Source organism: Ochotona princeps, chromosome 10 (genome assembly GCF_030435755.1).
Source record: "Ochotona princeps isolate mOchPri1 chromosome 10, mOchPri1.hap1, whole genome shotgun sequence".
Taxonomy (NCBI): domain Eukaryota; kingdom Metazoa; phylum Chordata; class Mammalia; order Lagomorpha; family Ochotonidae; genus Ochotona; species Ochotona princeps.
The window spans coordinates 23,061,107-23,086,016 of NC_080841.1; the positions used below are offsets into that span (position 1 = coordinate 23,061,107).

General features: G+C 51.0%; 1 protein-coding gene across 1 annotated transcript in view; it reads left to right on the forward strand.

The window, feature by feature from the left end:
• Nucleotides 1–806: 806 nt before the first annotated feature.
• SMYD2 (SET and MYND domain containing 2) overlaps nt 807–24,910 on the forward strand; it is a 44,470-nt gene continuing 20,366 nt past the window's right edge. Inside the window, exons 1-2 of the mRNA XM_058669181.1 lie at nt 807–1,230; nt 19,707–19,770. Of these exons, the coding sequence (XP_058525164.1) occupies nt 1,058–1,230; nt 19,707–19,770 (237 nt within the window). The 5' untranslated portion in view covers nt 807–1,057. The remainder of the gene's footprint in view (nt 1,231–19,706; nt 19,771–24,910) is intronic.

The window sequence follows — 24,910 nt, forward strand, 5'->3', positions numbered from 1 at the left end:
CATAATTCTGACGTCCCCTCCCTGTAGCAGGGCTCAAGGCTTACTCCTTTGGTTAACAGTAAGAGATTTAACTGAAGTGACCAAACTCCCTCTCAGCTAACATATTCTGATTTACTCTCTCCCTTCACTGAACTAGCCCTGAATCTAGAGATCCCACCGTTTTGAGATATTTGGAGGAAGGTTTTCTGTTAAACGACCGCTTTACGTTCACACTGTATGCACATCAGTGTCACTCTTAATGGCTCTGTGCAATACAAAATACACTCCTATCACATAAACAGTATGCTGCATGTGTGCGGGATTTACCTGTTGAGCACTATTTACACTTTCAACGAGCACTGAGACTACCTGATCCACTTTTCTGAGATCACAGCGGAGAAGTGGTTAAAACCGTTGAAATCACTGCAAATTCTGCAGGGCTCTGGCTTCCGGCAACAGTTCAAGTTCCTTGAAGGCCAGGACGTTTCCGGCTCTCTCTCTCGAGAAGCTGGGCTTCACCCTGCGGCCCCTTGGACGGTCTGCGGGGTAAACGCGGAGAGCCCACCGGGCTCACCAGAAGCCTCCTCATGGGCCAACTTAACTCCTGTGCCTCCAGAAGCTAGCTCCCCTTCGGGGTTCCGGCCGCAGCCCTCACAGGGTCTGGAGACATCCCGCCCCCTTCCCCGGCCCAACGGCGGGTCACGCTCTGCACCAGGCCAGACCTCGGACGCGTGCCCGGGAGGCGACCCCGTCCCATCCCGTCCGGTCCGGTTCCGCTCCCGGGGGCAGAGGCCGCCGCCCTGCCCGGAGCCGCCGCCCTGCCCTGCCGCGCCTTGCGGCCGCCACACCGGAAGCGCGCGCGGGTGCGTGCGGGGCGGCCCCCGGAGGGTCCCGCGCGCGGGGCGGGGACGCGCGAGGCCCGGGCGGGGCCGGCCTCCCTTCCGGGGAGCGGGCGGCGTCCCCAGCCCGCCCCCCGCGGCTCGGGGTGACGCGGCTCCAATAACAGCTCTGGGGAGGCCGCGGCTCCCGGCACAGCCGGCGCCCCTGCGCGCCCGCTCAGACCCGCCGCGCCGCCACCATGCGGGCCGAGGGCCACGGCGGCTTGGAGCGCTTCTGCAGCCCGGGCAAGGGCCGAGGGCTGAGGGCCCTTCAGACCTTCCAGGTCGGGGACCTGCTCTTCTCCTGCCCGGCCTATGCCTACGTGCTCACGGTCAACGAGCGGGGCAACCACTGCGAGTACTGCTTCGCCAGGTAGGCGGCGGGAGGAAGTGCGTGTGGCGTGCGAGGTCCTAGCGCCGGCCACGGAGGGGGTGCGGGCAGGACTCGGAGGCGGCCGGCGCGTTTCCGCCCTCACGCAGCGCCACGTGTGTTGCGAAAGATGCGCCGGGTCCGCGCCGCCCGTTGTCAAGACGCGCGAAAACCGGGCGAGCAGGTTGCTGCCCTCGCACGTGGGCTGGGAGCCAGGCTTGGGCCAGGCATGGGCAAGCGTTGCTCACTGGGCACCGTGAGGCACCAGATTCCAGCCTGCGCGGTCTGTCGCCTGTGTTGCTTCTGGTGGTGTTCCCTGACCCCTTCCTCTCCCTCTTTCTCCCCAGCCCAGCCCCTCTGCCTCAGGTTGGCTGTCTCCTCTGAGGATTTGGATCATATGCCAAGGGCAGTACTGGGACTCCCGGGATCTGAAAGGTTGACTGTTGACACATGTCTATCCCTGATTTGGGGTCAGGAAGCATAGTCGCTGTGAGGCAAAATGGATGGTGGGAGAGGATATGCAGCATGTCCTTTGTATGATAAACATGTGTGTGTGCATTTGATCCGGACATATGCATTCACTGCACCTGCGCAGTCTTCTGTCCTGCAGTCTTAAGACATTTTTAGAGCTGAAAGGCGCGTTGGACATCACCAGTGCAGGCATTGCTGCCTTCCTTTCACACGTGGGCAAGTGGGAGCTCAGAGCTGCTGGGCTGTGTATCTGTCTTCACAGCTCGACTTCCCTTCTGCTCTGCCCAGGACATTGACCGAGGTTGGACGCTTAGGAGGTGGTTCAGTTTGTCCCAGGCCCTCTACCTCCTTCTGAGGAGAGGGTTCCGCTTTCCTGAACCTCAGTTTGTTGGTCTTTGCAATGGAGGCTCAAGACTAGGTGAAGCGGACCCCAGATCCTTCATGGGGTGGTGGAGGGGGATCTTTTCAGTACAGATCTCAAGTCTGCCAGATGCCGAAGTCCTCCATCTCCCAGCCCGCTTGCCTCGCTCTACAAGAAGATATAGCAAAAGAAGGGACAAAGGCTGAATATTGTAGTCATCTTGCCCAGACTACCTGCCAGAACTGTCTTCTGCTTGGGGGGTGGCAGGGGGTGCTGGAAAGGAACTAGACACAGAATCATGCCGTGGGCAGCGTCAGGGCTGTATGTGATGTGGCTCTTTGAATTGGTGAGCCAAGAGCTAAAGGGTCATGGCACCACTTTGCGACGCGCGAGTGAAGTGAGCATTGGGCTTTCCCAAAGTTAAAAAGGCTGCTGCGACGGGTCCCTTGATCTTGCGAGCCTCACTGCGGCTCGGAGTCTGCAGCAGCGTGGGTGTCTGCAATCGCAGGAGCAGCACAGGTCACCCAGCACAGACAGAGCCTCCGCCAGGGGTCCCGGGGACTCCTGGAGGCCACCGCGCTTGCTGGGCACCGAGCAGGTAGCAGTGAGCTAACAGCCGCCGGGTCGTTCCTGCACGTGAATAAAAGATCAGATGTTCAGGTTTAGCAGGGAAGGGAGGAGCTGAGAAACAGTACTGCTGATGGGCTGAGTATCCTGGATGTGTTTTCTGCACACACTCCCTGCTTCAGTGATATGCGTCTGTCCAGATGCAACTTTGGCAAGCAGTCAGTCTTCCTTTCGCTGCCTAATGTGACAGCACTGGCCGCTCTTAATTTTTGCATTTGTTTCTTAGCGTCACTAACTCTGGCCTGCAGAGGGTGGCACTGCGGCACCTCCTCCCCACCCTTCTTGGGCTTTGGAGAATGTTCCACTCCTCTCTGCCCTGCAGAGAGACTTGTTTGAAATCAACTCAGTGATACCCACACCATTAGACATGTCTGTGGGCCCCACTCTCTGCTTTCAATTAAATGTGATTTGTTTGGGCTTGGTGCTTAGACTGTGCTAATAGAGCTGTCGGCTGTTTTGCATGTGACAGGACAAATTGGTCTCTCCAGCTGTGTCCAGAGGCCTGGAAGGAATAAGGGCAGAATCCTGCCCAGGTGGATGGATGTGGAGGTCAGAAGCTGCTGCTGCACTGTGCACCTCATACAACTAAGAGATAACTCTGTCTCCTGCCAGGAGAGTAATAGAAATGGATTTGCTCAAGAGAGAGGAGCCAGCCAAGTGCCTCCATGGCGTGTGGACTGTGTTGGGAGAAAAGTGATTCCTTCAGGAATAAGCATGTTCTATGAACTAGGAAACAAAGGGGAGTTTCTCCAGGGCACGGGGTTCTTCCCATGGGGCAGTTCAGACAAAGGGCTGTTCCTGAGAGCTTTCAGGCTGCTGAGTGACACTTTGGGAGATGTGCATCTTGCTCAGCTGCTAAAAAATCTAAATGCCTTCTGGTTGAGGAGCCGTCTCTGTAAGACCCCTCAGCTGGGTTTTATTCACGTGTGTTTTCTGGCCATCAGTGGTCATCTTGTGGCAGCTGTTTGGCTTTGTTTGTTTGTTGGTTTAGCTTTATTTATTTTTATTGGAGCATCAGATATAAAGAGAGGAGGAGAGACGAGAGAAATCTTCCATCCGCTGATTCACTCCCCAAGTGGCCACAACAGCCAGAGCTGAGCCGATCCGAAGCCAGGAGACAGGAGCTTCTTTAGGGTCTCTCACGTGGGTGCAGGGTCCCAGGCCTTAGGGCCATCCTCCTATGGTTTTCCAGTCTACAAGCCAGAAGCTGGATTGGAAGTGGGGCCGCCAGGACACGACTAGTGCCCCTGTAGGATACTAGCACGTGTAAGGTGAGAACTTTAGCTACTAGGCTACTGTGCCAGGCCCCAGCTGTTTGTTTTTTTAGACAAGATAAGTTGTTACTTTAAGGTGAGTGAGTATTGGGTATTTTATGTTTTTTCTTTTCTTTTGGAAGTTCATTTATTTATTTGAAAGACAAAGTGCAGAGAGAATGAGAGAGGGCCGTCTTCCATCTGCTGGTTCCCTAAATGGCTACAACCACCAGGCTTCAAGGCAGAAGCTTGGAATTGCATCCAGGTCTTGCTATGGGCCAGTATTTGTTGCTTTTCCAGGCATGTTAGCAAGGAGCAGGAGGGCACGTGGAGCAGCTGAGATGCAAGCTGATGCTTTTGTGGAATGCTGGTGTCGCACGATGCGGCTTAACGTGCCGCACCATCGTGCCAGCCCCCGTCCTGGAGAGCATCACTTGGCTTTGTTTCTCTCTCTCAGAAGGAGAAGTCTGCCCTGCTGTACTGTCCCAGCTGAATGGTCATTGTGTGTGTCGTTCCCCAGGAGGTCAGCTGTCTTCCTTTACATCTTTTTCTCCTGAATAGCGCAAGGACTTGTGTGTAGTCTTTGTTCTGAGCCTGGAGGAGACGTGCGAAGGCCGGCTTAGCGTCTCTGGGCCAGAGCTGGCAGAAGCAGCTTCGGGGAGTTCCATCATGTCCACTCGGGCAGTTGGGCCCCACAGTGGACATGCTTTGCCTGCGTGCACACTGTGCCGAAGACGCCCTGCTCCGAGGGTCACAGCCTTCCTCACCTTCCCCACCGTGTCCCCAGATTGATTCTCCAGTGGTGTCTGTCTTGTGTTTTCCCGTTGTTTGATCAGACTGGCATCTTTGCTTGGTCTTCCCTAGTAGTGAGAGCTATGGAGCCCTGCTGCTGCCTTTCATAAGACTCTCTGAAGTAGCCCTGGCCCTGGCCACGTGAAGTTGTCCCCCGAGCCTGCGTGGGTTCTGGTTACTCCGAGAACACTCTGTGAGAAGTGTAGAATCTCCCCTTGAGAAAGTGGAGAAATGGACTCGGGTGCTCTCTGTAAATGGCATTTTTACAGTAGTGGGATTGTGGTCAGTGACAGTCCGGCCCCAAAGCAGTAGTTGTCAGCCATGGGTCCTCCAGAATAATCTTGGTGTTCCAGGGTCCAATATCAGTATTATTGAAAACTGAAAGGGGGGCGGGGGAAGAAAGAAGCTTGCTGTAACTTCATGGTGCTTAGATTTTGTCACTATCTCTTAACAAGAGACTAAACTGATATTTCTAAAGGAAAATGGGAGAAAACAAGCTTCTCCGCACATCACCTGCAGCTGGGTTCTTTGGGCCGGGCCACGGATGCAGCCCCCTCGGACTTCAGATGTGGCTGGCCCGGTAACCCAGGCGCACTTTTCCCACGCAGGGAGCTCGGCTGGTGTGTAGGGGCTCTGGCGTGTTTGGAAACGATTTCAGATGAAAGGTGGAACAGCAGCAGGAGCCCTGAAATGAAATCCAAACCCCAGAGAATTAAAAGTGCCACTTCACACCATCCCTGCCCCAAAGCAATTGCACAAAATCCTCTCCATTAAAAAAAAATCTGCAATTCCATTTAAAATGGTGTTCCTTTAAATCCTACTGCTCTTCAGAGCTCATAAAGGGTTCGAAAATTCTTTAGGTTCTTCCAAGGATGGCTGCAGTAACAGGGTCTTATCCTATTTTGTGTAGAAGACAGTTATATGTTAGCCTGAATTTCACATATTTCTGGGTCAGGTATTTGTTGAGTGCCTGCTATGGGCCAGGCTCAGTGCCCTTCAGGGAAGGAGTCAATTCTTCCCATTGAGTGTGATTTTTTCCTTTCTGTGGCCTCTAGAGCCTGAACCTACTAGGTGACTATAACTCAACAAACTAATGCACTGTTTTTAAATTATAACTTTTTAACTAAAGAAAAGTGGGGGAGGGCAGATAGAGATCAGGCAAGCCAGCCTCCATCTGCTGCGTCACTTCTCATATGCCCTCAAACAGTAGGTGAGAGCCATGTGGGAAAACAAGCCGTGAGCCTGGAGCACCACCCACGGCTCCCACGGGGGTGGCAGGATCACTCTGTCCATCCCCTGCTACCTGCCAGGACTGGTGTTAACAGGAAGCTGGGATTCGGGAGCCAGAACCTGAGATATCTGTCCCAGATATCTCAACCGGAAGGTGTTTGAAAACACAGCAGACTCAGCAGTCTCAGGTTGCCATGGTTCAGAGGTGTTGGTTTAGTTAGGATGCTTTGGAATGAGTGTGGGTCACGTGTGCTTTTGTCTGTATGGGCTGTTATACCTTAGGCCATGCAAGAATGGCCAGTGTTGGTCCTCCGGTGGGTTTGGGTATTTTCAAGTATTCCATAGAAACACAACAGAGTTTGCCACTTGAGTGTGTATGTCTGCACCAGTGGCATCAGTGAATAATCCCTTCTTGGAAGCATCCATTTGTCCAGACTCCGCATTGCAGAAGGTCAGCTGCACAGGGCTGCCCACACCCCCAGACAATATTCTTGTAAGATAAGCTAGAGATTCCCTGAAAAATCCTAAAAATGGCCAGATATGTCGGAGGAGGACCCAGGGCGCAGGGCGGCAGTTTGGCAGGAACCTAACATTCAGGAGAGCTTGGGGTAGGAATGTGTTTTGGAATGTTGAGATAGGAGACTTACCAGCTTCCTTTCAGCGAGTTAACTCTTTGGACTTCATAGTGCTGTTAATGTAAAAAGGGACCGTGAAGTGGTTATGATTTTTCTATTTTGTTTTTGCCTTTGAAGGAGGCAGTGGAAGCTTATGAGTATCCTTTATGTCCTTGGAGTACGTAGAAGCAAATACATTCCCAGGCCCTTGCACGCGCACATAGCTGCACTCCGTGTGCGTGCATCATCCCACCCAGCTGCTCAAGCACGTGCTCCCACATGTGCACGGACAGGTGTCTTTGCCTTTTTCCCTGCAGCAGGTAGGTGACCAAGTGTCCAGCGCAGGGCAGCCTTCCACCTGTTGTGTGCAAGGCCAGCTCGATTGTCTAAACATCATGTCCATTCCTGCTGCTTGCAGGGAGCCCTCTCTCTTAGATTTGGCAGTGTGTCTTGGGATATCTTTGAGGGGAGACTTCAAAAGCAGTCATGAAAAAAGATGTGTGTTATGAAAACCTGTGCAAGTATCTCAAAATGTTTGAAACAAAATATGCTCCTCTGTTTTCCATTTTCTTCCAGGAACTTTCTGAGGTTACCAGATAAGCTCGGATGGGTTCTCTCCTCAGCTTAGTATCTGTTGCAGAGAAGTTTTATTTGCAGAGTGATCAGGTGGACATAGAAAGAAGAGGGAAGGGGAAAGCACCTCCCAGGAAAGGGCCAGGAGACGGGGTGCCTCTTGGAAGGACAGAGGGCCAGGAGATAGGGTGCCTCTTGGAAGGACAGAGGGCCAGGAGGTCTTGAAAGGTTTGAGGTGGGGTCTTAGGATTGTAACAGTTCCCTGACCCCTCCTGGTCTGGTTGGGAAACGGGTAAGACGTTCCCCATTGGTGGTCTCTTAACCAGTTAGGAAATGGCTTGGCAGTTCTTGTGCCACCCACTTGAAGGTGTTGCCAAGATTTTAGGGGGCTTGAGTGGTCTCAGTACCCCCAAATGTTGGACGCTACAGACACCCAAGCTAGGACTCCCTGGTTATTCCTGACCAAATCCTGGTCAGCCTGGCCCCTCGGTAGCCTCCCCCACGGCCTTCCTCCTCCAGCTCCACCAGAGCAGCCTGTGCTGGGACCTGAGGGAGGCCAGGCAGGATGAGGTTCCCAGCTGCTCTCGGGCCAAGTGCCGTCAGCCTGTGCACATCAACCCCCCCCATACCTCACACATCTTTGGATTTCTGGAAAATCCACAGTAGTTTAGGGGTGCAGTTCTCTGGCGGGGAATTGACTGAAGTACCTGCCTTTTCAGGGTTGAACCCATGACCTGGGCCTCATTAGCGCTCCAACCAGTCACAAAGCCACACACCTCACTTTGTGTGACTTCTGCTGACTCCCTTGCTGCCACCCTCAGCGGCCTCCTTTTCAATTGCAAAGGCGTTCACAGGGACACAATAGAACAGAAGGAAATCAGATCTCTTCAAGACTCCTCTGAAGGAAAGAAATATGCAACGTAGTAGGAAATTCATGCAGAAAGTCTCCAAGGTTCAGGAAACATTTTCTCTTTCTCTTCCATGCAATTGCTCAGGCTCAGAACTTTTGAAATCACGGGGCACAGTTTGTGCCAATTTCTGAACGTAAAGTCCTGTGCAAAAGTATTGATGACGGGGTACAAGTATTGCACATGTATCATTAAAATGGATCAGGTTTGTTTGGTAGGAAAGCTTTGAGCCGAGAGAGTTGACAGATGCTGTTCATTAGCCAGTTTCTGAGTCCTTGTGACCAAAACCGGCACTTAGCTATGAAAACAAAGACGCTGTTGACTGTCTGGCAGGACTCTGGTGACACCCAAGGTCTTTGGGTGCCCAGGGGACACACAGGCATGCCATGGAGAGGAGTGCCAGGGACAACACTTGGGCTGGAAGACATGGGTCTGTCCAGGCGGGGGACAGGAAGAACAGGAAGAGAGAATCTGGCTGCCCAACTGTAGATCCAGGTCTACAGGGCGTGGTGGGAGCCAGGGATTTGGATGCTGGCGTGTGAAAGGAATGATGTTGAAAGCCGTGACAAAATGCTACATTCTTGGGCACTGGGAACTTTCTCTCCTGCCTCTGTGCTACCAGGATGGACTCCACTGGCGCACACTCCGCTCCTTTGCTTGCCTCCCTGTGGGGGTGACTTGGGGTGATAGGGTAGGAAACACCTGGAAAATCTCTCAGTGGCACTGGCAGAGCCCCACAGCCCAGTGGCAGCTGCTGTTCTCAGCTCAGCAGGAAGAGGCAGTTCGTCTTGAGCCAAGGAGAGGGATTCTGTTTTTTTCAGCTCATTCAGTTACTACTTATTATTTGGAATATTTATCAGGCTTTGTGTCATTGGATTAAAAAAATTGCGAGGGAAAGGAACAAAAACCCGATATGTTCTAGGATAGTCTATTTTGCCCCAGTGCCGTGAGCTTGCTAAGGTTTCAGCAGAGTTTGTGCAGAACACAAGATGGTCTTGAGCCGAGTATTTTTTTTTTCTTTTATTCTGTTGAAAACTGCTGATTTGTGTATGTCATGAGGAGCGTTGTGGCACCCACAAAGTTTTAACCCTATCACCTGACTCGTGACTTAGAGCATTCATCAGCTTGTACTTGGGTCTCGCTGTAGCCGCCCACCCAGGTGGCATACCCAGCCGCAGTTCCTGACCCCGCTTCCTGCTCGGTACACCCTGAAAGGCATAACTGGGTTCTGGCCATGCACGTGGGAAACCTGGATGAAATCGCTGGCTCCTGGATTCAGCCCTTTTCCTGCCATTTGGCATTTGGGGCGTGAAGGAGCAGAAAGGGGATCTCTTCCTCTTCCTCCTATTAAAAAAAAATTATATAGAAAAACTTAGGCCTAATGCAATTGTAACATCCCCAACATTATGTTAAAATAGCAACTCTGTGAGTGCATCACTGTGATTTAGTGAAATGTAGCTTACCCTGGGCACTAGAGAAAGCATTTCTAAATATAACTTTCACAAAATCCTTTTGGATTTTTTTTTTAACGTGAAAAGCTTAAAGTTAATAAGGAAGTAGGAATTCATTTCACACAATGTATAATTAATCCAGGGACATGATCAGGCCATCCAAGAGACCAGGCTGCCAAGTGTTTTCTGAATACAGAGGGGGCTGGAAGCCACCCCCATCTCCCCGCCTCCTCGTGCTGTGGCTTTGCAGAGAATGAGCAGGGCTCTGTGAAGGGCAGTGGCACCCAGCCCTGCCTGCCTGCTGCTTCCACTCCTTCAGGCTCCCAGTGACTCGGGGGGAACCCAGAGATGTGTGCCCGCCTGACCCTCCTCACTCTGCCCACCCGGCCTTCTCCGTGTCCAAAGTCTGCCCTGTCCTTTGCAGGCCGGCCTCATTCCCAGGGCCCTGTGTGCACAGTGCTGTCATCATGCATGTCCCTCCTGTGCAGAAACTAGATCCGGCTCAGCTCTGACCCCAGCACCCAGCAGGGTGTCTGGGTAGCTGTTTGGAACAATGAGCAGTCTCGTCTCTGCTGGACTTTCCATTGGCCCTTTGGGCGGGTCTGTCACCCCTGCACATACAGCTTTGCTCCTGCTTGGAGAGGAGGCCTCTTAGCACCCACACAACCCTTGGCTGCTTCCTTGTTTCCTACAGGATGAGATCCTGCCTGCTTCAGTCCGTTCAAGCCCCATCCATCACCGACCCCCACGCCACACTTTGCTCAGAGCCTTGGCTGCACCTGGGTGGTCTTCACAGCACCCTGCAGAGGTGCAGGGAGCCTAGTGCTTCCTTCTGCTGTGATTCCCTTCCTCATGCTTGGCCTCCTTCCAGCTGTTCAAACTCAAGAAGATACAACTCAAACTGCTGGATCTCTTTCTCCAAGCTTTCTCTTAACTGGCTCCACCCACAGACCTCTCCATGTTATTTATCCACTGCCTCCTGTTTATTTTCTGGTAGTTTAACTTTACCCAGCAGGCAGTGTGTTGTCACCATGGGGATTGAAAGAGATTCCTACGGTGCTCTGAAGGCCTCTGACTCCCATGCTGGCTGGGAGTGGCTCACGATTCAGGGCCACCTGGACCATCTGGCCCCTGAGTCACTTGGGCTAGTGTTTACACTCAGTCCCGTATGGTCAGAGCGTCCCCCTAAGAGCTTATGTCTTTGAACATTGTCCCCCAGAGCCTAGGCAAGCACTTTGCACAGAGAAAATGTCTTTTTCATAGAAAATACTCGGCTCAGGTGGATCAACATAGCTCTGCTGTCTCATGGACAAGGTTTGGGAATGTAACAAGTGTTCTTGTTCATTCAGAAAGACAAATAGTATCGGTGAGGATCAAAAGAGAAGGGTCTGTTAAGTTTGAGTTCCCCAGGCAAAGTCCACAGTTGGAGAAGTTCACCTGCACAGGTGGTTGTTCCATTTGGTATTTGTTCACGAGAAAGGAAAACCAAGAGAAGAGTGTCAGCTGTTGACAGCCCCCTAACCCCCAAGCAGTTAAAAGGGCTGTCTTTGGAAAGACATGTTCATTTTTTTTAAGATTTATTTATTTTTATTGGAAAGACCAGATATACAGAGAGGAGGAGAGACAGAGAGGAAGATCTTTCGTTCAGTGGTTCACTCACCAAGTGACCACAACGGCTGGAGCTGAGCCAATCCGATGCCAGGAGCCTGGAGCCTCCTCTGGGTCTCCCACATGGGTGCAGAGTCCCAAAGCTTTGGGCCATCCTTGGCAGGGAGCTGGATAGGAAGCGAGGCCACTGGGATTAGAACCGGCGCCAATATAGGATCTTGAGGCATTCAAGGCGAGGACTTTAACCACTACACTATCGCGCCAGGCCCCGTATTCATTTGTTTTTAAAGATCATGTTCAGTTCTAGTTGCTAAGGACCCAGCCCTGTTCCAGGAACCCATCTTTTAGCCAGAGATTGTAAAGGGATTGTTAGGATGATTTGCTACCTATTTTGTGGGCAGAATGTTGAAGTTGAGTCTTGTTAGGAGTATTTAAAGGCTTAAAAAAGATTTATCTGCAAGGTGGAGATGGAGAGGAGAGGGAGGTGTCTTGCATTCGCTGGTTCACCTCCCTAAATGGCTCCTGAAGCCAGGAGGTTCTCCCAGGTCTCCTATGTGGGTGGCAGGAGCTTAAGCACCAGGGCTATCTTTTGCTGCTTTGCCAGGGAGCTGGATTGGAAATGAAGCAGCCGGCGCTCAAATCCATGCACATTTGGGGATGCTGGTGCTTCAGCCGGTGTCTTAACACACTGTGCCATAGTTCTGACCCCTGTTTATGTTTTCAAGTAGTTAAAGTACTATGACCTTGGTTTTGTCATTTTCCTTGTTATTTACTCAGCAGAGAATTATGGAAGTTGCAGCCACAGTGTTCATAGGGACATCTAATAATATGGGCATGAATTGAAATGCCAGGAGCAGCACCTGCCACTTAACTGCACTTTTGGGGAAATATGAGCTGTTACCTTTTACCCATGGCAGCCCAAAGGAACAGACTTACTGTAAGAAAGGCGGTAGTTCTGTCTTTCCTTCTGAATGCTTCATCAGAGGAGTAAAGATGCAAGTAGCAAGGAAGTGTCATTCTGATCTTGCACCAACGTTAGGAAGCATCTGCCGTGGAAAACATAACATTTTAGAAAGGAGTACATTCGTTCTTTGAGCAAAGCTCTAGCTTTTTAGACTGTATGTGGTTAGGATGCAGGAGTCCTTCATTGACAGAAGAGAATGCAGTTCACTGGACAAATACTTCTCTATCCAGACACTTCATGAAGGTTTGTTTTTTCCTTCCCAAGGCAAAGGAAGATTTCCTCTTAGCCTGAACCTACGTTACAACAGATCAGTCCTCAGCCAGCGTCACCATGTTGTCCCTGTGCCGGCCGCTGCCCTGACCCCCAAGCCCAGCCTGCTCTGTCTCACTCACCGCTCTAGTTCCAGTATGGGGAAAGCCTATTAGTTGCTACCTTCTGCCCTAAATATCTCCTGCCTCCCTCAGAGGACACAGGGCTCTAACTTTAACAAGGTTCAGAACAAAGCTTGGTGCCGGCAGAAACACTCTGGGAAAAGCCCCCTGCTGCCCGTGGGCCCCCGTTCCGCGCTTCCATTGCGGATTAAAGTGCGTGTGCAGCATCTTTCACAGCTACATGCACACACACACACACACACACACACACACAAAGAAAGAAAACCTGTAGCCTGGCATTATCCTTGTTCCCCTGACCAGGGTTATAATAGGGTTCCGCCACAATTCCTCCAATTTTTTACTCCCCTCCAACAAGATTGGAGGTCTTGCTCGCGCAGACACCCTGTCCGGGTGGGAGGCAGACTTTGTTTCTGATTGTCTTGTTCCAGCCCATGGTGAAGTGGAACTGTGCCACTGGGCCATTTTCCTCCTCTCTTCTCTTTTTCCTTTTGCCGGGGCTGTCTCTGTTCAACAGAGCAGACTTGTCACTTCTGCTGTCACCGTTAGTTAAAAGTAATTGTTATTGCAAACCCCCCATATGGCAGCATCGTTCTCTTTCATGGCAAAACCCACCAAGCATTCGTTTCAGTAGCAGAAAGTCAGGAGCTTACAGAATCAGATCCGTTTTATGTAGACCAACAGCACCTGCGGCAGCGCATTAACTAGCAGGAGTTGTTAATTACATTTCCAACTTGTTGATCTTCACGGCTTCAAGTCTTAAAAGCAAGGAAATTAATCACTGCATGGTTCTCCTCCAGTGGAAAATGACAGGAGTGTGCCTTCTCCGCTCTGTTCCAGCCACTAATAATCAAATACTTGCATTCCTCTGTAGTGTTCCTTTCCCCCTTTTGTGAAAGAACCATTTCTTAAGTTCAAAGAGCTCCTCTGTTCACTGCAGGGGAGATATTTGCCCATAAAACAAAGGCTTCAGAAACATAAATCTTCTAACTATGAATTTGAGCGAGACCATACCAAAGGTTGTAGCCAATGCAGCCGTTGACATTGTTTTAAAACAACCAAAGCGCAAGGACTAATTAACAGTGAGCTGCTAGTACTCAGCGTTTCCTGCCTCTGCGCCATGGTCCAGGTGGCTTGGTGCGGTGAGCACATGCCTCACAACCACACAGTTGTTTTTCCCGGCCGACCAACCAGGTAAAATTACATCTTCACTTAACGTGGAGGAAGCTGAGTTTCGGAGGTCATTTAATAACTTGCCTGAGATTCCCCCAGCTCATGAAAGGCCAACAAGAAAAAGTGATCCAAGATATAGAGATGGGAAGAGTGATTCAGGTGGCTTGGGCAGAAGTGCAGAGAGAGCTGCCCCTGGCTCATAGAAAACATGGCCAGCCACTTCATTGTTACCTAAACATTGATCATTAAGGTGCTGCACACCTGGTGTATCTAGTGCACAGCCTCTGCTCTCTGGACCAGGTGCTTGACAGCGGCCAGCAGTGTGTTCTAGGCTGCTGGTCTGCTTCTAGGAGTTCGAGTCCTCCCGGGTGCCCTGCCCCAAGCAGCCAAGGTGGAGAATCATTAGGAGATGTTTTAGTGATTCACCTTGTTCTTTTCACTCCCATCCCTTCTGGGTTTTGAGAGCGGTTTGTTTTTGTTTTTAAGTGGTCTTCCCCAAACCTGGACAGTTGGGATCAGATGACAACGCAAATGAACGTTGTCTTACTGTGCATTCCGCAGGGCTGGAGTCAGTTCCAGATGCCTTGTAGAGTCCTGGGGATAGCCCGTATGGAGTTTCTCTCTGGCACCCCGTATCAGCCAGCGACAGCAAGGCACTTGCAGGATCTCCTTGTCTGTCACTCATTTGCTCAAGCGCAGGGCAAGCAGCACAGACACCGGCCTACCTGGATTTGGCAACTTTCCCTCGCTCAGTGCAAGCCCCGAGGCCCCTGGCTAGACCCTTCCATTGGAGCTCCCGCCCCACCCCTTGAGTGTTAATGCCACTGAGCAGAGTCTTGGGTGACTTCTAGGTTACAGTCCCTACCAGAACTGTCAGGAGTCTCTGGAGAACCTGTGTCGTCTAATGGAATGCTCACACAAGTGGGCAAACAGATTAGCATTCTCCTGAGAGCCAGAAAAGGGCTTTCAGGCATTTTGTTTTTCATTCTTAGATTTAAAGAAGTGATTTCAAGGGCAGAGAGACAGCTCTTTCCATCTGGCGATTCACTCCCCAAATGCCTATACAGGGGCCAGCAGCCAGGAAGTCAGTCATGGGTCTGGTACAGGGGTATCAGGGACATACTTTTACCATTACCTGCTGCCTCCCAGGGTTGCATGTTAGCAGGTTGGAATGCACAGCAGAGCCCAGACCTGAACCGGGCACTCCAGGGTGGGATGTGGACACCCCAAAAAGTGACAACCCACTGCACCAAACACCCCAGCCTCTTGTTTTTATTGAGCAGTATTGCAGTGCCACCAGGTTCTCAGAGTGCATGCCTGGTTTGGCTCAGACCTGCCTGGTTCCTCTGTCTGAGACTCACGGGGTTTATCAACCTGAAGGGGAGGGCAGGGAGGGACTTTGCAGGGTCACCGTCAGTCCTTATTGCCTTCCCCTCTGTTGTAAGTAAGCTTGATCCCAGGGCCACCGTTGGCTAGGGATGCTTTGTGGAATGCTTCCCCCCACCCCAGATCCCATTTTGAAAAATGATCCTGGGCTCCTCCCCATGGCAGCTTGGAGACAAAATGATGTAAAGGGATACCATTGGAGCAGGGACATGATGCAGACCGGACCAGGGTGAGAACACCTTGACTTCTGTCTTGTGAGTGTTGGCTTCTCCAGGCACATGGATGATGTTTGCTTTGCACAGTCAGTCCTGGAGAGCTGGCACAGCCCCTTGAGGAAGGAGCATGTGGGGTTGATTATTTCACATCCAGGGCCCTCAGGATCACCATTTAAAAACCAGGAACTGTGTCTTCCTCTTTAACCTGATGAGGTTAAGATATGTCAGCAGATTTCAAACTTCCTAATCTCACAAACCCTCTCTACCTAAGTTGGGACCTCCAGAGAACCTTGGTTCATACGGGTTCTTATCCATTAATAGTGACCATATTTGTGATTAAAATGGAGAAAATAGAAAGTTTTTTTTTTCATTTAAAAATGAGTGACTGTAAAGTTAGCAAACTGTTGTGTAAAGATTTTTGCTTTATATCTTTTGACAGTTATAGAGAGACATGGTGGAGGGAGGTAGTTCTACATATTGGTTCACTCACTTCCCAAACAGCTGCAACAGCTAGGGCTGGTCCAAACTGAAGCCATGCATCAGAAACTCCATCCAGATCAGCCCATAGATGACAAGGGCCCACGAGCATGAGCTATCCTGTGCCGTTTTCTCACCCTTGTTAACAAGGAGCCTGGTTCGAAAAAGAAAATAAGTCTTTTTAAAAAGCTATTTTATGAAAACTATTTTATTATTAAGCGTAAGAATTTGCAAATCTCTTCAGCATCCAACTCCACAGAAGGCTGTTAGATGGCGGACGTACATTTGGTCCTGCATTTGAATGTGTAGTTTGTGTAGTGTGGCTTTCTCCTGGTTGAACAGCATGGCAGGCCCAGCTTCTCATAGATATGTACTTGGAAAAGGACTATTTTTAGACTTTTCAGTCAAATGGGAATATTGTATTTGATTCAGTATTGAATAAATGATGCCCTCTTACAGGCTAACTGCCATGTGCAATTCTGAAGCCACTTCAGTGAACATAAGCATGGGTATTGCATTGCATGTTGAAATCTGTTGGTGTACACCTTGCATGTGCCTGACTTTTACATAACTGGTCATTTGAAAAATCTTGGTTCACTAAGTTAATGCAGAAATTCTGGCATCGTTGAGTCAGTTTATCAACACATTTATGAAGATCCATAGTTGATATCACCACCCAAGAGTGGGTGTTGTGGCATAGCGGGTTAAACTGCTGCTTGGGAAACCTGCATCCTGCATGAGAGTGTCAGTTCAAATCCCACCTCTTCCCCTTCCAATGTGGCTTCCTGCCAATGCACCTGGGAGGGCAGCAGGTGATGGCCCAAGTGCTCACCTTTCTGCTGCCCATGTGCGATGCCTATTTGGAATTCCTGAATTTGGCCTCAGCTGTGGCTGTCGTCGACATTTGATGGATGAATCAGTGGATGGAAGCTCTCAGTCTTGTCTTCTCTCTCTGTCACTCTGCTTTCCGAATCAGTGGATCATTTCTTTAAAAAAAAAAAAAAGCTCACCACCTGTCTCATCTCAGAATCTGAAATCTTGAGGGACAGGGACAGGGTATTAGATAGATGTGTTTCAAAGTCCTGATTTTTGCTCAAAAGCTCAGGTTGCATCCTGAGACACAAATACCACTTTCCTGAAAGTGACAGGGTCACTTCATTCTTTTCAGTAATGTAGCTGCCAGCTGCTCACGCCTGGATCATGACGATTTGTCTCAAGCTGTTCTTTCAAGTGAAAAAAAAAATTCTGGCAGTGGAGAAGAAAAAAAAAATTCAAAGATGGTGTTTCAAGAAGACAATGGCTAGGTCACTGCCCGGTGTCCACGCACACGCAGGTGCATTCCATGAGACGGCCAGCAGAGTTTAGCATGAAGCAGAAATGCCTTCCGCTTCATCCTAGTATGTCAGAACGGAAGGTGCTGTGAACCACAGGCCAACTCTGGTATTGCTCATTCCCACTTCACCAGGGATGTGTTTTGCTAAAACTGGCTTTCCCTGCTCACTGTGAACATGTGGTGGACGGTGAGTTACACACGGGTTCCCAGGCGCTGGTTTCAGTGCTACCTGACCTTTATCCAGGCTTGCATTCAGCACAGATGTCGGGACTCTGGGTTGCGGGGGAGGGACTCAGCTGAGTCTTGGGGTTATTTTGAAGATAGTTTTCACCTCCTTGCAGAGGTCCGGGGACCCAGCAGCCTGTACACCCCAACAAGAAGCTGCTGTGCTTGAGATCACAGAGTGGCGTTCATTGCTTGTGGCTGTGGACCTGGTGCCTGGCAAGTCCCAGGGGAGACCAGTTGTCACAGATAAAGCACGCTACGGTTCTTGGTCACGTCCCTTCTTTCTCACTTTCCTAACGGCCTTTTCTTCACCACAGCGGTTGAAATTGGAAAGTGAGCCTTGGTTTTGCCTTTGTGACTTGGTTTTACCTGAATGGCTCTTTGCTGCTTTCTTTCTGTGGGCTGTGCAGCTGAGCTAGTTTTCAAGCGTGACCTGATCAGATTTAGGCGACCTGGGAGCCCCGGGAGTGCTGTTTTAGGGGATGGATGGGGAAGAAGGTGGCTGCTGCTCAGAGATCAGTGGCTTCACTCGGCTTCTCGGCGAGGCCTGCAGCCTGTCAGCTAACAGAGAGATGTGTTCTGGACCTGGGGTGGGCTTCCTGACACAGCACTGTCTGGAAAGAAGGTTCCTGCCCGGTCCCACTGCCCTGATGGGCCGGCCTGTGGCCCTGCTTCCCGTCGCTGCCACTTACTGACAGGCCACTTCTCGGCTTTCTCAGAGCTCATCTCCTCTCTGACCCTAGAGCTGTGACCCGACAGTTTGGTCTCTTTTTGTCTCCCCTAATGCAAAGTCAGAGCTTGGAGGCCTTCTCCCGCCCCCTGGGGAGTGTGGGCAGGTGAGTGGCAGGCCAGAGAGGAGACAGACCGACCCCTGGGCTGCTGAGCGGCAGCCGTGATGTACAGACTTGCAGCGGTTTCTTATGCCTCAGGCCTGAGGTGTGTTTTTCTCCCACACAGTTCTCAGGCTGCGGCTCAGCATCCCGGGGCTGTCAGGGAAGCTGTGAGGCAGTCTGTTGGCTTCCAGCAGCAGCGTTTTTAGAGCACTTTCTCGGTTCTGTGGGCGGAGTGTGGTGACTGCCGCTTGCTGACAGGAAACAGGGAAGGATTCTGCTGCGTGACAGGGGAATATATCTGTATTTATATATCTATGTATCTGTGTCTATGTCTATATCTATATCATATGTCTCCATCCCCAAATCCCAAAATGCTAGCCCCCCTGGCAGTTATGCCGGATTACAGAGCAGGTGGTCCCTGCACCAGCCACGGCTGTGGCAAAAATGGCCCCTCAAGATGTTGGCATCTCCAGGGCACAGATTCAGCAGGAGGATTTATTGTTCATATGCCCCGACTTTAGCAATGGTTTCTCACTTAAAAAAAAAAAGTTTATGGGCCAGCACAGTGGCGTAGTAGAATAAGCCTTAATTTGTGGTGCCGGCACCCCAATTGGATACTGGTTCAAGACCTGGCTGTTCCACTTCTGACCTAGCTCCCTGCTGATAACCTGGGAAAGCAGCTGAGGAAGACCCAAGGCTCAGGCCTCTGCACCCTTGTAGGAGGTGAAGGACACGCTCTAGGCTCCCAGCTCTGGCCATTTTGGGTATTTGGGGAATGAACTAGCAGATAGATGATCTTCCTGTAAATATGCCTTTCAGATAAAAATAAATAAATCTTAAGAAAAAAAAAAAACCAGGAGCGCAGGGTTTTTGAGAGTGTGGTTTATTGTGGTGGCTCCTTGGTGTGTGAACACGCCTGGCTGTGTCTCCTGCAGCACACTCGCTTGCACCTGCATGCTGGGAAATAGCACTGGGCTGGTCATCCGTGGAATGCAGGGCAGCGATAGCCCCGCCAGAGGACAGATCTGTCTGTGAGAGGCAGTGGAGACACTAGGTGGCACACTGACGTGGTGGGTGTGCCAACTGATCAGCCCCAGCGGCGCTGTATTCAAGACTGTGTGTCTCTCTGCTGCATGGTGTCATAACATTTCTGTTTGGCATCTGAATTGAAATTCCAGGTCGCATCTGCTACAGTACTTGCAGCCAGGGTTCGGTGCACCCCAGTATTGTGAGTGCATGATGTCACACTTCCAAGTGAAGCCATTTGAACATGTCCCAAGCCTACTGAGTTTAAGTGCAGATGGTATTATGTCCCTGGGCTCCCAAGGCCTCTGTCCAGCATCTTTCTGGACAGTGCCCCTCACAGTGACAGGGCGTGGCCCATGCCGGTGTATGTATTCTTTGACCTACTTCTCCTGGAGGGCTGAGCGTGGCCACTGGCCCACGGGCAGGTGGCACTGAGAAGCAGGAGAGTACGGTGAGGTGCGTCTTGGCTCCGCTTCCCAACCACATGGCTCTCATGATGATTTCATGCCAACACGTGCTGCTGCACAGGTCTCTGCCTCTCGCCACTACCATGCCCTTTCTGTTTTCAAGGAAAGAAGGACTGTCCAAATGCGGAAGATGTAAGCAAGCCTTTTACTGCGACGTGGAATGTCAGGTAGGTTCCAGGCCAGGTGGCGGGGAGGGCCCAACTGCCTTTGGCACTAGGATTCCACCATCCCTGAACTCTGTGTCCTGCAGCGCCCTTGGGACCAGAGCTGCACAGCTGAGTGGTGGTGGAGGAGTTGCATGCAGAGCCCCTTGGGAATGCTGCCCCGGGGTCGACAGCTCCGTGACAGTTGGGGCCACATATAGAACTAGGAACAAGGTACAGGAGAGCTGGCTAAGATAGGGGAACACCAAGTTAAAAGAGCAAGCTGGTGTGTGACCAAGGTGGACAGTCTGCTGTCAGGGTCAGCAGTAACAAATGGAGAATATAGAGATGAAAATGATAAGTATTCAAATGCTATATTGAATACTGAAAAAATGATTATTGTTGCGAGTCTTCATTTTTCACAAATCATTCTAACAGGCTGCCTTCGCCTTGAGCTGTTTGCACCTGGCCTGGCTGTGGGCCTCGATGGGCCCCTGGCATTGCTGTGGGCCTTGGTGGACCCCTGGCCCTGCTGTAGACCTTGGTAGGCCCTGGCATCACTGTGGTGCAGCCTGAGAGTGGTGCACTGGGCAGAGCCTGGGTGGTAGGTGGAGCTGGGTTGAGTGGGTGAGTCCTCAGTACGTGGCCCTCCTGTTGTGGCCGTGGGGAGGTGAGAGGGAGGAGTTCCTGTTGGGCCTTCTGAGGGACAAGCTTTCGCAGTTCACAGGGCTCCCCAGGACCCACATCCATGGGCAGATAGTGGACATGGGCACATGCTCCCTTTACTGCTTTAGAACCGTTTATTTTATTTTTTTAAAGTTGGTCTTTTTGTTTTTAATGTTATTTTTTCACTTATTTGAAGAGCAGTTACAGAGATAAAAAGAGGAGGAGGAGGCAGAGTGATCGATCTTCCATCCACTGGCTCAAATAGCCACACTGGCTGGAGCTGAGGTGTTTCGAAACCAGGAGCCAGGAACTTTTCTGGGTCTCCAGTGTGGATGCAGGGGTCCAAAGCTTTGGGCCATTCTCCACTGCCCTCCCAGTCCATAATCAGGGAGTTGGATTGGAAGTGGAGCAGCCAGGACGTGAAGCAGCACCTGTATGGGATGCTAGTGCTTGAAGGTGGAGGATTAGCCAGTTGAGCCACAGCAGCTAGTTGTACATAAAGAATAAAGAAGACAGCAAACTTGACCTAAGGGTCTTTTTTTTTAACCCTAAAGAAAGGCTAGGGCTGGGAACTTGAGGGCACTACGGCTGTACTCTTGTTGAGTGGTGCTTATCCCAGCATCAGTCTTAACTCCTTTGAGTGAGTGGTTAGTGCATTCATGGAGACCTCCAATGTATACATCCTTGCGGGGAGTGCCTCTGGCGGGGCGTGTCTCTGGGCTTCTGGGTGCCCCACCAAGCTATAATTTGTAGGGCTCCACAGGTGGCAGCACTCTAATGAGTCTCCTTGATCCATCCAGGTGGAGATTCCGGGTGCCCACTATGACTCCCCAGGACCTAATTCCCCTAGATCTGCAGATTCAGAAACCTCGTCTGTGAGCCCATGCAGAAGGTGTCTTCCCAAGGGCGAGGGTTGCGTTAGACAGCCACCCCAACCTGCAGGTAGCAGAGCACTTCATTTCTTTACAGTCTGCACCTCTTCCTCTGAAGAGGGACAGGAAGTCAGGCACGTCGTGATGAGACCATGGCATGGGTGGCGCGGTGTCCCAAGGCGGAGGCAGGGGTCACCGAGTTCTAATACTCTGGCACTACAGCCTGCTGCCTCGGGCCCACCCACTGGAACGTTCTCCCAGCTCCTCACCCTGCATCCTGAGCTCTGGGTGGTCCTGCGATTCTGTTGTTCAGTGCTTCTGCTATGTCTCTAGGGACCAGAGTTCCTCCCTCTCCTCCTCCTCCTCTGTGGCAAGCCGTAGCACAACTCCAGTTCCAGAGGTTTCTGCAGGTACAGCAGGGTTTGACTTAACTGTTCTGTTTGGTTGATCCAACCACTGAGGGTTTTCCGCCATTACTGCTACACTGGAATGGCATAGAAAGTCTTAATTAAAGCAAGTGCCTGGATGTGAAGGGTGGCACAGGAGTTTCCCACTGCAAATGCTTAAGGAGGAATCAGAAGCACTCGCATTCAGGAAGCGCTGGGGTAGGATCCAAGTGAAGGCTCTGCTACAGGATAAACGTGACACACACACAACAGCAGCGACAAGGGAAAACCATTGAGTTCCTCCCGACCAAAGAGAGCACAGCCCACACAGTCGCTGCTCATCCCCCACACCGGGAGTCAGTGGTGGAGTACCGGACACAGCAAGCACCACGCAGCGGACAGTGCTGCTGGAGAGGAGCGTGTCTGCGCTAGCCCTTTCATCAATAAGAACACAGTTCCGCTGTGATTTGGTTACCTCCCCAAGGTCAGCAGCGAGCGCCCTGGGAAGAGACCTCACCGGCTGCTCAGAAAGGACTTTCCCCGCTGGGTCACCGCGTGGTTAGAAGTGCCGAGGACCCTGTGGGAAGGAGGCCCTTGTGGGAAAGTGTCAGAGAAGTGGCTGTTGATACTGTCAGGTGTCACTTAAGGGTGGGGCAGGGAACTAAGAGATGCCTCACTGCGTGATTTCATCTTGGTGCAGGCATCACAGAGGGCATTTAACACAAATCAAGATAGCTGCAGTGTCCCTAGGTGATGTGATCCTAGGGGGCTAGCTGGTCTGTGGTCAGCTGGAACACCATTGTGAGGCGCAGGACCGTGGGTGGACGAGGAAGAGCTGTGTCCAGTGTAGCTGTCTTGGTCGGCAGCCTCTGCAGGAGAGCTAGGGTCCACATTGCCTTCCTGAGAGTCCCCTGTTGACCTGGAACAAGGTGTCTCAGGGGCCTCGTCCCCGTGTCCACTCCCCCACCCCAGCCCAGGACTCCAGTGCCTTAGGAGTTTGCCATTTGCTTCTGTCTTATACCATTGACATGCGCTTAGTTCACCTGCCGCAGTGGAACAGTGCCAGAGGAAAGATTTTAATTAATGCTGCATGAAAGAGGGGAGGAAATATAAAAGAAGTAGAAATGCCTTTTTAGTTAGGTTTGCTGTTTGGTAACCTGTATGTTTTAATGAACTCTATTTATTTTTATAACTATGCCTGCAAAGCTAAGTCTGTTACTCATTCAGACTTCATTAAATTGGACCATGTTATGTACAAGAGAGTAGTTTTAGAATGTTAACATAGAGACATGTAGCAGAAGAATCTGGGGGTCTATTTCTTTATTGTTAGCAAAAATGAAGGAAGAAATTTTTAAAAGAGATTTATTTTACATATTTGGTAGGCAGGTTTACAAGAGAGCAAAGAGGAGAGAGCGAAAGAAATTTTCTCTCTAGTGATTCACTGCCCTGAATGGCTAATGCCAGAACTAGGCAGTGGCAAAACCGGGAGGCAGGAGCTGCTTCCAGTCTCCCACATGGATGCTAGGGCCCTCAGCTCTTGGGCCAGGCCATCTTTGATGCTTCCCCAGGCGTATTAACAAGGAGCTGGACTGGAACTGGAGCAGCTGGGACTTGAACCAGTGCTCATATGGGATGCCGGTGATGCAGGCTACAACTTAACCTCTGTATACCACAGCACCAGACCCCCCTCAAATTAATTGCAAGAATTAATTTAAAACAGATTAAAAGCAGGAAAGAGGGATAGGAGAAATGTGTATATGAGGTACCTCGGACTAATAAAGTGGGGCAGTTCCAGACGTAAGTGTGCACTGGACAGGCCTAACTGATGCATCTCAGACCCTGAATGGGGTCTTATTCTCAGGCTTAGTCCTGGTGAGGTCCTCTCCAGCCCAGCCTTGGAAAGTGAATCTTAAATTTGGGACCCTCTTTTCCCATAGAAAAGTGGCGGCATCCCTGGACCTGTGTGTGAATAGCCCAGTGCACGCACACCCCTACTCCACACAAACAAAGCGCACACCCAGTGGTGCTGACTCGGCAGGGTAGAGTCCAGCTGATTCCTTCTGCTGTCAGTGATGGTGGATGTGGGCGGCAGAAATCCTAAAATATTTGTTCACTGTCCAAAAGCATCAAGAAATCTTATGTGACATGCACACAGCACACACTTTGCAAAGTTCCACAAGGCAAATAAAAACACCAAATGTTGGGGCCAGCACAGTGGCTCAATTGGCTATCCTCTACCTCCAAGTGCCAACATCGCATACGGGTACTGATTTATGTCTGGGCAGCTGCACTTCCCATCCAGCTCCCTGCTTGCGGCCGGGAAAGCAGTAGAGGATGGCCCAAAAGCCTTGGGATCCTGCACCCTCGTGGGAGATCAGAAGGAGGCTCCTGGCGTCTGGCTTCAAATCTGCTCAGCTCCAGCTGTTATAGCCATTTGGGGAGTGAACCAAAGGATGAAAGATCTTTCTTTCTGTGTCTCTCCTTCTCTCTGTGGGTCTGGCTTTCCAATAAGAATAAAATAAAATTCAAAGAAAATTTAATTGATATTAGAACTGACACCTGGGCCCGGCGCGATAGCGTAGTGGTTGAAGTCTTCACCTTGAACACTCTGGGATCCCATGTAGGCATTGGTTCTAACCCTGGCAGCTCCACTTCCCATCCAGCTCCTTGCTTGTGGCCTGGGAAAGCAGTCGAGGACGGCCTGTACCCAAGTGGGAGACCCGGAAGAGGCTTCTGGCTCCTGGCTTCGAATTGGCTCAGCTCCAGCCATTGTGGTCACTTGGGGAGTGAATCATTAGATGGAAGATCTTCCTCTCTCTCTCTTCTCCTCTCTGTTTATCTGCCTTTCCAATAAAAGTAGATAAATCTTTTTTTAAAAAAAGAACTGACAATAGAAAAATAAAACAAATGCTGTCACTTTGGGGAGGTGCCACATTCACTGTTGCCATGACTCTTTGCGTCCAGTCAGGACTGATCAGGAGGTGTAAACCCTCAGACTGCAGGCCCTGGACCTGTAAAGTGACTTAAGGATCATATTATTTACAGCTCAGGAGGTGGACACCACAGGGATTAAGAGGCCTGCCTGGCTGCAGAGCGGGCCAGAGTGGCCCACACTGGCATGCCCCTGGTGTGGCAGCACGCCACTGTTCTCCCAGCAACCACCTGGCAGTTGGGTTCCCTTCCCTCTGAGGACATTGTGTCTAATTGCCAATATGATGTGTTGCTTATTGGCCACACACT